The sequence below is a fragment of the Pituophis catenifer genome, unplaced genomic scaffold (assembly GCF_029215685.1).
Source record: "Pituophis catenifer annectens isolate HBS135680 unplaced genomic scaffold, rPitCat1.0.hap2 SCAF_10, whole genome shotgun sequence".
Classification (NCBI taxonomy): Eukaryota; Metazoa; Chordata; class Lepidosauria; order Squamata; family Colubridae; genus Pituophis; species Pituophis catenifer.
In genome coordinates, this window is record NW_027256890.1 from 1,003,136 (window position 1) to 1,019,352 (window position 16,217).

The 16,217-nt window shown below is 49.1% G+C and overlaps 1 protein-coding gene across 2 annotated transcripts in view; it reads right to left on the reverse strand.

Annotated features, from left to right (window-relative positions):
• The window catches only part of BCR (BCR activator of RhoGEF and GTPase), a 78,435-nt gene that overhangs the window by 13,715 nt on the left and 48,503 nt on the right, over nucleotides 1–16,217 (reverse strand). For both annotated transcript variants that reach the window (XM_070951618.1, XM_070951617.1), the window contains 10 exons: nucleotides 14,387–14,462; nucleotides 13,815–13,919; nucleotides 12,818–12,892; nucleotides 12,464–12,561; nucleotides 11,368–11,499; nucleotides 9,476–9,535; nucleotides 8,472–8,581; nucleotides 6,961–7,100; nucleotides 6,254–6,388; nucleotides 5,131–5,236 (listed from right to left, as the gene is read on the reverse strand). In XM_070951618.1, the coding sequence (XP_070807719.1) occupies nucleotides 5,131–5,236; nucleotides 6,254–6,388; nucleotides 6,961–7,100; nucleotides 8,472–8,581; nucleotides 9,476–9,535; nucleotides 11,368–11,499; nucleotides 12,464–12,561; nucleotides 12,818–12,892; nucleotides 13,815–13,919; nucleotides 14,387–14,462 (1,037 nt within the window). The remainder of the gene's footprint in view (nucleotides 1–5,130; nucleotides 5,237–6,253; nucleotides 6,389–6,960; nucleotides 7,101–8,471; nucleotides 8,582–9,475; nucleotides 9,536–11,367; nucleotides 11,500–12,463; nucleotides 12,562–12,817; nucleotides 12,893–13,814; nucleotides 13,920–14,386; nucleotides 14,463–16,217) is intronic.

Genomic DNA, 16,217 nt, shown 5'->3' on the forward strand with positions numbered 1-16,217 from the left:
CCATGTCGCTCCCATTACCACCCACGCGGCCGCACTCTGCGCCAGTTGGAGCCTCCGGGTGCTCCTCAAGGGGAGCCCCATGTAGAGAATGTTGCAATAGTCCAGGCGGGAGGTGACAAGGGCATGAGTGACCGTGCGTAATGAGTCCCGATCCAGAAAGGGACGCAACTGGCGAATCAGGCGAACCTGATGAAAAATCCTCCCGGTCACGGCTGTCAAGTGCTCTTCTAAAGACAGCCGTGAATCCAGGAGGATGCCCAAGTTGCGCGCCCTCTCTGTGGGGGCCAATGATTCGCCCCCAATAGTCAGTGATGGCACCAACCGACTATATCGGGACGTCGGAAACCACAGTCACTCGGTCTTGGATGGGTTGAGCTTGAGCCTATTCCTCCCCATCCAGATCCGCACGGCCTCCAGGCACTGGGACATCACTTCAAGGGCATCGTTGGGGTGGTCTGGGATGGAGATGTACAGCTGGGTGTCGTCAGCGTACTGGTGGTACTTCACCCCAAAACCACAGATGATCTCACCCAGCGGCTTCACATAAATGTTGAACAGGAGGGGCGAGAGGACCGACCCTTGCGGCACCTTGCGGCCAAGGGGCCTCGGGGTTGACCTCTGCCCCCGTCAACACAGACTGCGACCGGACAGAGAGAAAGGAGGAGAACCACCGCAACACAGTGCCTCCCACCCCTAACTCTTCCAGCAGGTGCAGCATGATACCATGGTCGATGGTATCAAAAGCCGCTGAGAGATCTAACAGGACCAGGACAGAGGAGCATCCCCTGTCCTGAGCCCTCCAGAGATCATCTACCAACGCGACCAATGCCGTTTCCGTGCTGTACCCGGGCCTGAAGCCCGACTGGAACGGATCTAGATACGTCGTTTCATCCAGGTGCTGGGGGAGCTGTTGCGCGACCACACTCTCAACAACCTTCGCCATGAAGCGAAGATTGGAGACCGGACGATAATTTACCAACATTGCCAGGTCCAGGGAAGGCTTCTTGAGGAGAGGCCTCACCACCGCCTCTTTCAAGGCGGCGGGAAAGTCACCCTCACCCAGCGAAGCATTTATAATCCCCTGGAGCCAGCCTCGTGTCACTTCCCGGGAAGCCAGTACTAACCAGGAAGGACACGGGTCCAATAAACAAGTGGTCGCGTCCAGTCTACCCAGAATCCTGTCCACGTCCTCAGGGGTCACAGGATCAAACTCATCCCAGATAACATTCTCAAGACCTGCTCCTGTCTCTCCCCCTGAGACTACCCAGTCGGAGTCCAAATCTTCCCGAATCTGAGTGATTTTGTCATACAGATATTGAACAAAATCCTCGGCTCTACCCTCCAAGGGGTCCTCCCGCGCTTCCTGATGGAGCAGGGAGCGGGTCATCCTAAAGAGGGCAGCCGGGCGGTTATCTGATGACGCAATAAGAGCAGCAAAATAGCTACATTTCACTGCTTTTATCACCACTAGGTAATTCCTAATGTGGGATCTTACTAGTGTCCGGTCAGATTCAGAAAGACTGGCCCTCCAACTACTCTCTAGGCGTCTTTTCCGGCGCTTCAACTCCCTCAGCTCCTTGGTAAACCAAGGAGCCAATTGAGATCGGCACCGGGTCAGAGGCCGCAAAGGCACGACCCGATCCAGAGCTCCAGCAGCTGCCCTATCCCAGGCAGCCACCAGGTCTCCAGTCGAGGCATGTGCCAGAACCTCAGGAAATGGCCCAAGCTCCGTCTGGAATCTGTCAGGTTCCATCAGGCGCCTGGGGCGGAACCATCTTACCGTCTCCGCCTCCCTGCGGTGGGGTGCAGCGGTTCGAAAGTCGAGATGAAGGAGAGAGTGATCTGACCATGACAAGGGTTCAGTAACTATATCCCCTATCTCAAGATCCCTCGACCACTGTCCAGAGACAAAAACCAGATCCAGCATGTTTCCCCCTGTGTAGGTAGGGCCATGAATTAACTGGGTCAGGTCCATAGCTGTCATGGAAGCCATGAACTCCCGAGCCATCTCCGATGTCTCACCCACGGACGGCAGGTTGAAATCCCCCATGACCATAAGCTTAGGGGTATCAACCGCCACCGCGGCGATGACGTTGAGTAGCTCGGGCAGGGCTGTTGCCACGTGGCAGGGAGCCAGGTATGTGATCAGCAAACCCATCTGAACCCCATGACCCCATTTCACAAAAAGGGATTCACAGCCGGCCATCTGAGGAACAGTGGCCTCCCTCGGTCTCAGACCTTCTTTAATGATAACTGCTACCCCCCCGCCCCTCCCCTGTGACCTCGGCTGATGGAATGCTTGGAAACCTGGTGGGCACATTTCAACGAGGGGAACCCCCCCCCCCCTGGCCCAACCAGGTCTCCGTAATACCTTCCAGGTCTGCCCCCCTCCTGAACAAGATCACAGATGAGGGGGGCTTTATTTACTACGGACCTGGCATTGCACAGCATCAGCCAAAGGCCTGGGTCCTGAGAGTCTATGCAACCTGAGGAGCGAGTAGAGCCTTGGGGGCCGGAGCACACCACCGCTCGTAGACAGCAAGTGCGCACTCCCCTAACACGATATGGCTCCCTGCTCCCGCCATATCTACCCCTCCCACCTACAGTACTGATGTTCGAAAAACCATCCGGACAAGCTCTAACCCCCCCCCCTCAACCCCGGGTCCCCCACCCCCCACACTGCGCTTCACTGCCAGACCCGACCCTCCCCCTTGTGGGTTATCCCCATACCCACAACCCGAATTCCAATCTGACCCTCCCCCTCCCTGGGACCCCTTAAAAATTTGACTAAAAATTTCGATAGAAAACCCCTCAATCCCCTAGTTTTCACATGCCACCTCTCTGGGTCTCAAAACCCGTCCTTGAGGTGGGCCCTCGATAGTGAGGAGGGCCACATCTGCGAGAAGGGGGAATCTCGCAGCGCAAGAAGATCTGCAGTCGTATACATCTCCAAAATGCAGCGATGGAGGCCCGGAGCTCAGACAGGGGACTTCACAAAAGATGTAACACAGCCATTTGTTCATCGATGTGCTGTTGGTATCTCTACTGTCCTCCCACAACAGTAGGAGGGTCCTAATTATCTCCTCCAATGGGGGCGACCTCCGGCCCGCCCTCTCACGGCGGAACCCCCAAGGGGCCGTAGATTGAAAAACTTCTCCCACAGACAAGAGTCATGATGAAATAGAGGACCCCTCAACAGTTGCATCAGTTTGGCTGACCATGGTCGGAGGAAAGATTTATCAGTCTATCAGTCAGTCAATGAGTCACGCCAGGGGCGAAGATGGAAAATCCTTGGCAAAGTCTTGTACTCAAGGTCACATTCGAGTAAGTCCCGATGAAGATATACCCCAATGCCATGGATATGGATAAAATGAAAACTTATAAAGACTTGTTAAACAGCAGAGGGGAACTAAAGTCAAGACAAGAACTGAAAGAACAGGTTACACACATTGACTGGTGGCCATATTTACAGATAAAATCCAGGTACAAAACAGACCTGGTAAAATTTGGATTCCAAAAAGAGCCATATGAATTAGATAAAATTTTACAAGGGACAGATGATAAATTGATAACCAAAATTTATAATTATTTACTAAGATACAAATTAGAGGAAGAAGTGGTCAAAGAAAATAATGTCTATACCCTACAAAGAGAACACGTACAAAATGTTTTATAGGTGGCACCTCTCCCCTGCTCATTTAGCAAAAATGTTTCCGAATACCTCCCCAACGTCCTAGAAATGCAAATTGCAGAAAGGAACCTACTACCACATGTGGTGGTCTTGTCAGAAAGCAAAACAGTTTTGGCAGGCAATCAGGATACAAATAGAGGAAATCGCACACCAGAAAATAGAATTGAGACCAGAAACCTTCCTGTTAGGAATAACCACAGGACATTATGAAAAAGAAATAAAATACCTAATTATTCATATACTAACGGCAGCACGGATAGTTTTTGCTCAGAGCTGGAAGCATTAAGATATACCAACAGTAGATACAATAATTAGCAAAATCATGGAATGTGCAGAAATGGACAAACTTACAAAAGAAATACAGGAAAAGGAAGAAACGGATTACTATTTAGTATGGCAAAAATGGTATAATTGGCTGGAGAAAAAGAAAGAAAATTAAATAAATAGGGTTACAAAAGAGAGGACATAACCCATGGATAACAATTGAGTACTAACTAAGGAATATAGTAAATTAAATACATAGATTAAGAAAATCCGAGGAGATGATGTATTAGGAATATATATATATTGTTTTATACATAAATATATTGATATATAGATACAAACACAAATATAGTCTACCGATGTGACAAGTTTGAAAAAGAAGTCGCAAAGACTTGATCCATGTTTATTTGTTGTCTATGTTTTATTGTTGTATGTATGTTTGTTTGTATTTTGTTGTATTTTAATCAATATTTTTTTTTTTAAAAAAAAAAGAAAGATCCAAAATGCAGAGGGCTGCACCAGCTCCATCCAAAGCCTGCCACAGGACAGTCCTCTGCCCCATGCCCAGGACTGAACTCCCAGGAGCCCAGAGGACCCATAACCTCCTGCTACTGTCACCGTCCCCAAAAGGGAAGGTTAGAACTCTCCTTGCCCCCCTTAGCAAGATTGGGGGAAGGAAGGCTGCTCTGCCAAGGATGCCCTGCCTGCCTGCCTGGACTCAGCCCTTATTTTCTTCTGGGCTCTTGGTTCCCCCCCCCCCACACACACACACGGCTGCCAAGGGAAACCCTAAGATTCTCCTTAGAAGGAAAGGCCGGAGACTGAAGGGGGGAACTCTTTCAGGCTTTTGCAGCCTGAGATGAAGGACCAAAATCACAGAGGTTATCAAATTAATATTATTATTTTTTTAAAAAAAGGGGGAGTTGGGTGAGCAGCCCTGAAGCGCCTCCAGTACTCCTTCCAGGATGCTTGAGTGAAAGCCTTCAGCGCCTGCTGCTCTTCTCCTGCAGGGCCAGGCAGGGCTCGGGAGGGAAGAGGCTCCGGCCCAGAGGCCCTGCACACCACACAAGGACCACTGCGCAACTTCTTTTACAGTCGGTCACGTTGACCGATGTTCTGGAACTTCCCTGACAACGATGGCTGGGAAGGCTGGAGTAAAGGAGCTTTGGCCTCACCTTTTCAAATGATCCAGGAGGAAAAGGAAGGTGACCAGGTTGGGCTCCGGAAGCGAAAGCAGCAAATTCAGCATACAGCTTTCTTTTGCAACTGGGTCAGAGAGCACTAGCAGCAGAGGAGGAGAAAAGATTTACAAGATTTACAAGTGCAGATACAGCTAATAATGCTCACCCTGCCTCATCTGAGTAGTGAGCTGAGGTAAAATGCGAGTGTTAAGGAGGCATCACCCTCTCTTTAATTTCAGCATGTGAAATTCAGAAAAGGGTGCTACTGAAGGGAGCCTCTGCCAGTGTGAGACCAGGCTGAAGGCACCAAGCCTAAAAGCAGTGGAGGCATGTCAGCAAGGTGGACAAAAGCCAGGAAAACCTCTCCCAGGGAAGGGAACAAAAGGACAAAATTGGGCCTGAGCACATGGCAAGATCCCTCCCCACCCAAAAAAAAGAAAGCAAGGATGTCCAGGGATAAAAGAGGTCCCCGAAGCCTCCCCAGCCTTTTTGAGTCGTTTGTTTTTCTTTTTAATTTGATTTATATGCCGCCCTTCTCCGGAGACTCAGGGCGGCTTACAATGTGTTAAGCAATAGCCTTCATACTTTTGTATATTTTATACAAAGTCAGCTTATTGCCCCCACAACTGGGTCCTCATTTCACCTACCTTAGAAAGGATGGAAGGCTGAGTCAACCTTGAGCCTGGTGAGATTCGAACTTACAGTAATTGCAGACAGCTGGTGTTAATCACAATGCTTTTTTTTTTTAGTCTGCTGAGCCACCAGGCCCTTTTGGATCCCAGACACTAATCCCTCTGGCCAGTGCCTGGCAGCCTAGTTGTGGACATTGGGTAAGTGTGGAAGAGAGAGAGTGTGTGTGAGAGAGCAAATAGATATACTTTATAATCAGCTGTTATTTTAAATTCACTGGGTTTCTGTGTATTCTAAAGAATACGTGCCTCACTGTTCAATGTTCAGTTGTTAAGTGATTTCAGTGTGGCAATTTTCCAGAGCTGTGAGTGTGTGACCGTAAGCTGAACCTGAGAGCAGTAAGACCAGCCTCTTCCCACTGCCAGCTGACATAAGGCAGCAGCAGCCCAGTTCTTCCTCCTTGGACCCGCATAATGCCCCTACGTACCAATGCCTTCAGCAAAGTTGGGGTAGAGTTCATCTGTGAAGAGAGGCTCTGGCAGCTCCCTAAAGTAGAGCTTGAGTGTTCCTGCAATCGCGTTCACGTCCATCTCGCTCATCATGATGGAGACGTCTTTGTTATCTGCAAGAAGGAAAGAAAGTCCCTTGCTTATGCAGGATTATTACATGTTCCAGCTCACAAATCTGTTCTCTGACATCAGTCATAACTGCAGGAATTTTCCAAATCTTTGAGAAATATATTCTGTGGATTTATATCCCCTTTCTCTCTTCTGTGCAACTGTTAAGAACTAATCAACTCCTCCATGATTAAGAAACGCTGAGTGCCAGAGATTATGATTGCTTCCAAATCATATTTTGTTTCATCCAGAGGCTTCCACATCTGGTTTAATGGCAATGCTTAATGTGGGGTAACTTGACATGATGACAAAGAATAAATTGAGTAGCAGCACCATTGGATGGATTGTGCATCCTAGCAGAAGTAACAATGGAAGAGGACTACCAATATGGAAAATATCTCAAGTTATGACATCGGCCAGAAACCAGCCGAGAACAATGTGCGACGGACAGATGGACCTTCTGGTCATATCTTCTGGTCACATTTTTGTGACTGGCCATAGCAAGGGGCTGTACTAGAGAAACCCCTGAGCGGATTTCCTCTTAGTAGAATAGGAAACGTCCCAAGTAAATACTCACTAATATCAAAAGCAGCTTTCAAAGCCTGGATATCTGTGGCAACTCCAGAGACCCGGTAAATGCCCACCTCTTCCATGCCCCGACGTTCAATCTCCTCCACACACTGGCGCACAATATAAGGCACCTTGGATCGCTCTCTCCTAAAGATGGATCAAGTGGTTAGAGAAAGCAGGGGCTGCTTGGGGCAACAGCCTTTTGTTCCGCAGGACAGGAGCCAGCAGCTTGACCAAGTGGTCACCCTACAGACCAGGAGCAGAATGACTTCTTAATCCTGTGCTGTGGAGGATTGGTGGGAAGAATTCTGCCAAAAGATAAATCATCATTTTCTTCATCCCATGAGCAAGCCTGGGGAGAGGAGAAGCCTGCTCTTTTCTGGCCCAGCATAATCAATAACAGCAAAATAATTTAGTGCATTTGGGGTAGAAGGTCAGGAATTGTATTTATTCAGCAACTTTAATCCTGTGACTGTTTGGACAGGAAAGAAAAACATAGATAAATCATCACTTGGTTTATTCGAAATACTGAATATAAATTTTCTGGAAAGTTTACACCAGGACATCTTTTATGGATCACAGACAGCTCTCCCATCGTCCCTTTCTGGCCATATATTGGCAGAAATTTGCGCCACTAAAGACTTGATAGCGAACAAAACTTCTTGAGGCCAGAAGTCCAAATTACTTACACAAGTTATTCAACTCTTTAGCATGCTTTCATTAAACGGAGGATGGGGGAGAACCTTAAATATCCACCATTTTAGTTACACTTTCTCAATATTGCTACCACAATGTTTAAGCAGGGAATGAGCATCCTCAGTTAGCTTGTGGGATTCAGCAGGGATACCGAGGATCCCAGTCCAAGAGGGATTGGGGCAGGACTCTCTTCTAGGGAGGTTGGAAGACTTTTGAGGGGGGAAATGAGGCCTGTAAGACCCAAGATGCCCCTTTTACTCTATAAACCTCTCAAAACCTAAAAGCATGCAAGAAGGTAGTTTGGCCCCACTCCCTCCAGAGGCCATGAAATGGAAGCTGGTGGGCCATATGTCCCCTCAGCCCACTCTCTTTGCCCCTCTGCTTTAAGAGTAGCAGAAGCAGGAAGTCCTCCTTCTGCTAAGGACAGCAGGACTTCAAGGCAGAGGATCTTAGTGGGCTGAGGGACCGAGGTCGACTGAAAGTGCCAAAGCTGAGGAAAGGGAATCGTTTCTCTGCACAACACTTCCTCACCAAAAGCTGGTGTGTTGCTGTCCTCCCAAAAGGGTGTAAGAGATAAAACTATGAGGCAACAGGAACTGAGATCTGACCATGCTCCTGTAAGGGGGTCAAAGTCCTTCAGATATTTGGTGGAAAATGGTGAACAAAACAGCACTATTGTGTTTTCTCTCTGGTCTGTGGGCCTTAATTCGTAGGAACAGAAACAGGAAGGCATTAAAGGAATTTCCCTCTCTCTCAGCCCAATTTACTGATCATAACTTAAAAATATCCCCACAGCAGATGTGGAGGGAGGGAGGAACTTACTTGGTGACAACCCCAATCTTTACTCCAAATACTCCCGTTTGTTTTCGAGATGGCATCCTTTTTAGACTGAACTCTCTGCTCGTGAACTTCACGGAGAGCTTCACTTCGACCTTGGAAAGAGAGAAACTCTCAGTTATGCTGGACTCCCCCAGGGCTGCAGAGGGCAGGCAGCAGGAGGTAGCCTTGGGGAGAGGCCCCCAAGGCTACCTGGGCCAAGGATGGCTACTCTGACATTCTTCACCCACTAAGTCCAAAAGGAATAGAAACAGCAAAGCTACAAGAGAAGGAAGCATCTAAGAAAGAAAACCTAACCTATCATCAATTGATAAGGCTTCTTTTAATTAAAATATGCAATAGGCCAGCAAATATTTTTCTGGTGTTTGCATAGTTCCATAAAAGGTCAGTTTTCCATATGCCCTGCATAAATAGCCCTTCTGATGATGGCTTTAGCTCTGACTGGTCCATGCTTTGCTCGTTTTACTTTAGTACACTTTTCCAGGTATTGTTTGTTTGGGCATAATTCCTTGTGCAGGAGTTATAATGGGATTGATTGAGTGAAGATGACGCTCTATTATTCATCAGTAATGTAAGTATAAGGAATTAGATGGCTGATTGCTTCTTTTCAGCAGAGATACTAGACTTAATTCTGACAAGAAGCGTTGTAACATGTGTGTGCTCAAACCTGATCGCATGACCAGGGAGAGCTGGAAATGAGGAATCTGCACCACAGAAGCTGCGGAGTCTGTAGACCTAACCCCAAAGGTGCTTTTTCCCAAAGGCAATGGGACTTTCTCGGTTTTTTCCCTTTGAAACTGTTTCACGTCTCATCCAAGAAGCTTCTTCAGTTCTTCTTCAAAACTGGATGAGAAGTGAAATGTTATCCAAGAAGAAAGCCCCCAAAGAAAGTCCCGTGGCCTTTTGGAACATAGCACCTTTGAGACAACCCTGACCTGGATGATTGAGAATCTCCACAATCCTGTCGCCCTGATGCTCTGCCTCCTTACCCCATTCATGAAGATGACCGTGCGTTGCCAGTCTTTGTCTTGCAAGGTTTGGGGATCCAGCTGAAAAACACATTGAGCCAGTATTGGACACACACACACAGACCCCCCTCAAGGGGCCAAATCAGAGACTTTGCCATTATTTTACCTGACAAATCCAGATCACCTGAAAAAGAATTCTACCCAGTTTTCTTGTAAGACAGAAAGTTCACAGCCCTGCCCAGCAGAAAATAAATCAGAAAACGCTCGTTTTTATGCTTTGGGTTATTGCTCATTTCCACCCCGTGAAAAGGCTAAGATGTTTGAGATACGGGTAGCTTTACTGTGAACCCCAAACCCATCTTCTTTTCTCCTGGTTTTGTCACTGGAGCCACACTGGATTTCTGGCAGTGCTTCCCAGTGGAGTCCCCCTTGCCTGAGACTGGATTGGGATATGTGATCAGAGGCAATGACAGCTCTCGAGGGACCCTGAGCCCGTCGGGTGGGATGGGATCGTATCACCAGACAGGAAACCCAACCAGATCAGCCAAGTCTACTTTATTGTGAGGCTGCCTCAACAGGCTCTTTCTCTCTGAAGTAGAAAGAAAGGAGGGAGGGTCCCTTCTGAGCCCCTTGCCCTCCTCCCCACTGCCCTGTTGCAGGTGGTGCAGTCTCTCATCTGACCATTCCCCGGGCAGCATCTCTCCCCACTACAAGGTCCCCACCACCACACGCCACTACCACTAGTGGGACCTCAATAGGTGCTCAGCAGCAGGCTTGGATCAACTGGACCTGCTTTTCTGAGAGTCCAGATGTCACAAGAGTTAAGTGACTGGGCACCTTTCTCTGCTGCAGATGTTTCCTGCTGTAACTTTGCAGACCTCCCACTTGAAGCCCCAATGTAAAAAATTGCCAGAGGTCTCCCCCCACCCCACACCCCTTTGCATCCCATTCCAGACATTTGGCAGTGCCCAAAACAATGGGCGGATGCAGTCTCCAAGGATTCCTTTGCAGAGAGAAGCAGTTCAGGGTAGAGCAGCAGCGACTGAATGAGAGGTAGCTAAAGAGGGCGCAGTTTTCCAGGCACAATCAGGGGGAAACATTTGGTGCAGAGAATTAAAAACTGTGCTCCGGTTATTCTCACAATGCATCAAATGCTAAATAAAGCAATACGCAAATGCTGAATTTGCAAACCCTACTACAGTCAACAATGGTTCAAAAGCCACCCTGCCTGAGAGGGAGGCCTGCATTCCTCCTCTCTCTACGTATGGAAGGGAGTGGAAAAGTGAGGCTTTTTGGGAAATTCTGGAAGGCAGGCCAGTTAAGAGTGACCCCAAAGCCTCTCCGCTGAAGCACACGCTTTCAACCTGAGGTGATGAATATGAAATAAACAATGGTGACATAAGAGTACAAAGAGCCCTTGACTCTTTGAAGTTAGGCTGGACCCCAAAAACAGTACTTGCGATCCAGATTTGAAGTGATGACAGCCTCCCTCCCTGGACACACTCGAGGTGCTGGATTTATGGCCATTTGCAGTGCCCTTTGGTCACCGGACTGTGATTTATGAGGTTTTTTGCTCAAAACTGGAATTTGCTTCTGATTTCTGGCAAAAAAACGCCCATCTGCTTAATAACTGTGGCATTCACATAAGGACTGCAGATTCACTTAACAACCATGGTGATCTGCTTAATGGCAGCTGTCAAGAAGTGTTTTAAAATCCGGTTGGTCATACAATGACCCACTTAACAACAGCCACAATGTACGTCTGTACTTCTGGGCTCAATTACGGTCACAAGTCAAGGACTACCTGTATATGGGATTTTCATTTCAGTTAAGTGAAAATTAAATGTGCCCATTCCTCATTGGCATGCAGCTCCAAGGTCAACCGCTCCCCCAAGCCATGGCAGCCCCCCCACCTGGATTTGGCCTCTGCCCATAATGCGGTCCGTGGTTTCGCCGTCTTCTTTGGTGAGCTTGCTCTTGTTGTAGCACTTCTCATAGCACAGGATCCGCAGCGTCTGGGAGCCCTCCAGTTCTATCTCAAACTCCTACGGGAAAGAAGGGAAGAGCTATGGGGCAATGGGGCTCAGGCTGGTCTTTCCTTTCACTGACGGAAAGGCATTTCAGCCCCCACCAGCTCTCATTTCAGAAGATCCTACAAGGACCACAAACTCTATAGCTAGCTTTGGACTGGAGAGAACAGCCAAGGAGTCTCCTTCAAAGCACTTGGGAGGTCTTTGCACTGCGCCAGCTTCAAATTGAGATATTCTGCCAATTCTTTGTGGCTTTCTTTCCAAGATTCACTGCTGCATCCAAAGTCCTTCAAACACCCTCGGCACAGCGCCTTCCTCGCCAGGAGCCCCAGGGAACCTGAGAGCCAGTGTGTTTTGTCTCCCAACCAGCCAACACAGCTCACAAGCAGCCCTTTTTCTGAGCAAGGGGCAGAAGTCAGTTACTCACTTTTACGGCTGGTTACGAAATGCAATCACGATAAAAACGGTTTGAGAAAAATAAAATTGTAATGCAAACTTAGAAAAGAACCACCATTTTGACAGAAGCACGATATACAAATATGGATAAAGATTTTTTAAGGAAATATATCACCCAATTATTTTATTCATTTATTTAATTCATACTTACTACCAGCTTATTTATTGTCCTGAAATTGTCCGTCCCCACCACAACTCAATACTGGGTTGGATCTAATGCAATACTAGATCCCTTTATTTTAAAGAGTAATTGACCTGAAAACCAGCCTTCCTGTTTTTCCTTACAAAACCAAAATTTTGTGCCTTAGCGTACAAATGGCTCTTCTTCTGCAGTGCTCCCCATTTGGAGGAAGGCTGCTGCCCCCCCTCCTTCCCAGGGAGGATTTCTTAGGTCCATCTGAACCCTGAAAGCCCCCCCACTCCTCCAGTCAGGGCACAAGGCAAGGAGGAGGCACCTGAAAGCTCAGCCACTTAGGTGCACAGACCCCCCACCCCCCCCCCCTCCAGCACCGCTCCCACCTACCTCGTTCCAGTTGGGCTCTGCGGTGTCTCTGTAAACTCTCGTTTTGGCCTTGTTCACAAAGTACCCGAAGGAATCCACTTCCAGGGTACAGTACAAGCCTGTTGAAGAGACAAAGCCACAGCTCCGGGAAGGGTCCCCTGGGGCCACAGGGGGTCTCTGCCTACCCAACAGGGCACACTGGGCAGCCCTTGGATCAGGAGGGCACGTTGCTCCTCGGCCACGTTCCATGGGCTTTCTCGCACTGAGCCCCCCACCCCGCTGGGACTGTAAGCCAGACCTTTAATTCAGGCCCGATTTTAAGCACCGAGGAGGCTCTCTGTCCCATTGGCAGACCTGCTGGGCATCTAGACTCACTGGAGCTCTGCTTGAAGCCAGTGGCAGAATGGACAATCACGTTCAGGAATCCGTACAGGCCGGAGGGCTCGTCATCTGTGTCAGAAAGAAACCAGGGGATGATCGGGGCAGCTCCATGCGGCTCCCCAGAACAAGGCGAAAATTCTACATGAGGGAGGGAGGGAGGAAATGTGCACATTCGGAGCAGCCAGGTAATGTTGTTGCTTGAGAAACCCAGGAAGCATCAATTTAGTTCTATACATTTTACTGTTCCGATTGTTCTAAACAAATCTTTTGAAATCCCTTCCCAAATCCACTGATCAGGTTATAGGCAATCCTAAACTTCCATTCGCAACTGGGATCGGAACCACCGCCACTAAGCAAGGAGACCACTAAGTGGATCAAATCCAATTTCATGACTTTTTTTTTGGCTGGCCATTAAGCTAATCACCATGCATGTTGCGAATCACGTGGTCACTAAGTGAATACAGCTTTCCCCATTGCTTGTTGGAAGTCGGTTGGGAAGACCACAACCATGTCAACTGCCACAAATACATGCTGGTGGCCAAGGGCCTGAATTCTGATCGTGTGACTGCAGGGATGTTGCAGAGCTCTTAAATGCGAGGACTGGTTATAAGTCACTTTTTCAGTGCTGTGGTAAGTTTGTACAGTCACTAAACAAATAGTCGTAAGTGGAGGACTATCTGTGGTACAAAAGCTGTTTATCATCAGACAGCACCAAACTCTTCCCAGGGACTGCAGGGAGGGGCCTTCCCCACAGAACGGGAGGAGGCCCCCATGCCTTGCACATCTCCTAAGGCCTGACCTCCCCTCCTTCCTCGCAGCTCCCCTCCTTGGGGAGGAGGGCAGCCCACTCAGTCCAGGAGCCCCGCTGACTTCACGCTTGAAGGGGGCTCACAGCAGGGGCTGGGCAGATGGAGCCTTGCTCCGTTCTGCAGTGGGCGAGGCAGGCAGGCAGATGAGTGCAAGGCAGGGCTGGTCCTTCTCACACACTCACCTTCTTTGTTAATTGTGAGGGGAATGTGATGCACCGTCTGAAGCTTCACGCAAGAATTTGTCAGCATCTGGAGTTCCACCGACGTCAGCGAAAAGCTTTTGAAGCCTGCAGTTGAGAGGAAATTGACATGCTTGGGGGACGGAGACTCCTTTGCTTGGAAGGAGGAAAGGACCATCCTGGGATTTGGGAACTCTTGCCGGGAAGACCTGGGACACCCCCTCTTCCATCTGTGTGGACAATGCCAAGCCTTCGGCCCAGGGGACAAGGTGCCTTCTTTCGCAGCAAGAAGCCTGGCCTACCCCAGGACCCATTTAGCAGAGGCCAGCGTGGTGGGGGGATATGGAGCCAGATGCCCACCCTTGAGGCTCGGTGGAAGGAGAAGCGCTAGAAGAGACTTCTGCGGCCAGCAGGGACCGCATGCAAGTCAAGCCCCACATCCACCTTTGCCCTTCCCCAGCCCATGCAAGGAACTGGGCTGTGATGCACTCCCTGGGCGGAAGGACTGGCCTTGGGGCACACCCCAAGTGCCACTGGGGCAACCCACAGGGAGAGGATCCCGTCGGGGCACGTACATTTCTTCTGCTGCTCTCGGACGATCTCTCGCCACTCGGCCCGTTCATAGTCCGAGGAGATGAGGAAGGTGTAGCTCTAAGGGAGAAGCAGCAGGTTGCAACACACAGAAACCACAATCCCAAAGTTGTAGGGTTTTATCCAGCAATGCTGATTGTCCAAAATCTACTCTAGAAGTTTCCTGTCTGATAACTCAACCTATGCTGCTTCGACTTTACTGAAAGAATTAAAATACGATGTATAACGCATGGATCCCAAGATATCCTTTTCTATTACATAATCCACTATGTAAAACTACACCGCAAACAATAATGAAGAGTATGAAGTAATAGCCACCGTGGCTCATGTTAGGCAAAGACTGCCTACATTCCCCGGAAGGATATTAAATGTGCTGATGAGCACATTGCAAAACTTCTGGGTGGAGAATTTGCCCAAAATTATATGAAACAGAGTCCCTTGCTTCTCACTTTCTTTCTCACTTTGTATACTTTGTGGCTATTATTGGCACTGCAGGCTCCTTCTGCCGACTGCCGGCTGCCTGCAATTTGGCAGTTCAGATCTCACAAGGCTCAAGGTTGACTCAGCCTTCCGTCCTTCCAAGGTCAGTAAAATGAGGACCCAGATTGTTGGGTCCTATGAAAAAAGCACTATGAAGCGGTATATAAGTCTAAGTGCTATTGCTATTGCTATATACCGCTTTCCAGCCCTCTCTAAGCAGTTTACAGAGTCAGCCTCTTGCCCCCAACAATCTGGGTCCTCATTTTACCCGCCTCATAAGGAGGGAAGGCTGAGTCAACCTTGAGCTGGTGAGATCTGAACTGCCGAACTGCAGCTAGCAGTCAGCTGAGGTAGCCTGCAGTGTTGCACTCTAACCACAGCGGCACCTCGGCTCTATTAAGTCTAAGGGCTATTGCTATTGCTACAGCCACAGTCGGGCTTGGAGATTCTGCTGCTAATCAGGACCTGCTCAGTGAGTTGTGTGGTTAAGAAAATCCAGCTTCCCCCATTGACTTTGCGGCTGGGAAGGCCGCCAGGCCTGTCACGTGATCTGGGGTGCCACAACCATTGGAAATCTGTGCCAGTTGCCAAAAGCCTGAATTCTTGTCAGGTGACGTGGGAATACGACAGCTGAGGACCGGCCATAAGTCATTGTTTTCAGTGCCATGGTAATTTCCAAATGGTTGTTAAACAAATTCTTGTAAGTCAAGGACTCCCTCTGTATAAACCCAAAAGAACTGTAAAGAGAAAAAGGAAGCACATAAGGCAGGCGGATCTCTTGACCAGCAACCACAAGGACTTTGCCCAGGCTGAGAAGTCTGGTGCTGTGGCACAGAAGCCAACTCCGTGACCCTGCTGCAGGGTGGCATCTCCTCCTGGCTGTAGGACCTCAAAGCTGGAGACCTTCAGCCACTCTGGCCAGTGGGATGGCCAGAGTGGAATGGAGTAGACATGGGATGGAGGAGAGGCTGCACAGAAGGCTAAAGCCGCGTGGGAACAACGTAGGTGCCAATCTCTCCTGGCTGCTGACATGATTCCCAAAACTGGGACCAGCCTTGACTGCCACAAGCACCTCTCCTTTCACAGCCCTGAGGGGGGCTGGCTGGAAGCTAAGAGTGCCACATCTGCTTCCCCTGACGAAGGGCTGACTGGGGCTCTGAGGCATTACAGCCCAGCTGAAGCAAGCAAAGCGTCTCGGGGAACTCCATGCCAGGGACGGTTGAAATGAAAACCCTCCTGAGGTGCCCAACTCTGAGAACACTGATCAGAAAAACAGCTTCCGCGTCACGTTGAAGGCAGTCTTTCCTGTGCCTGGATCTTTAAGCAGGCCGAGGC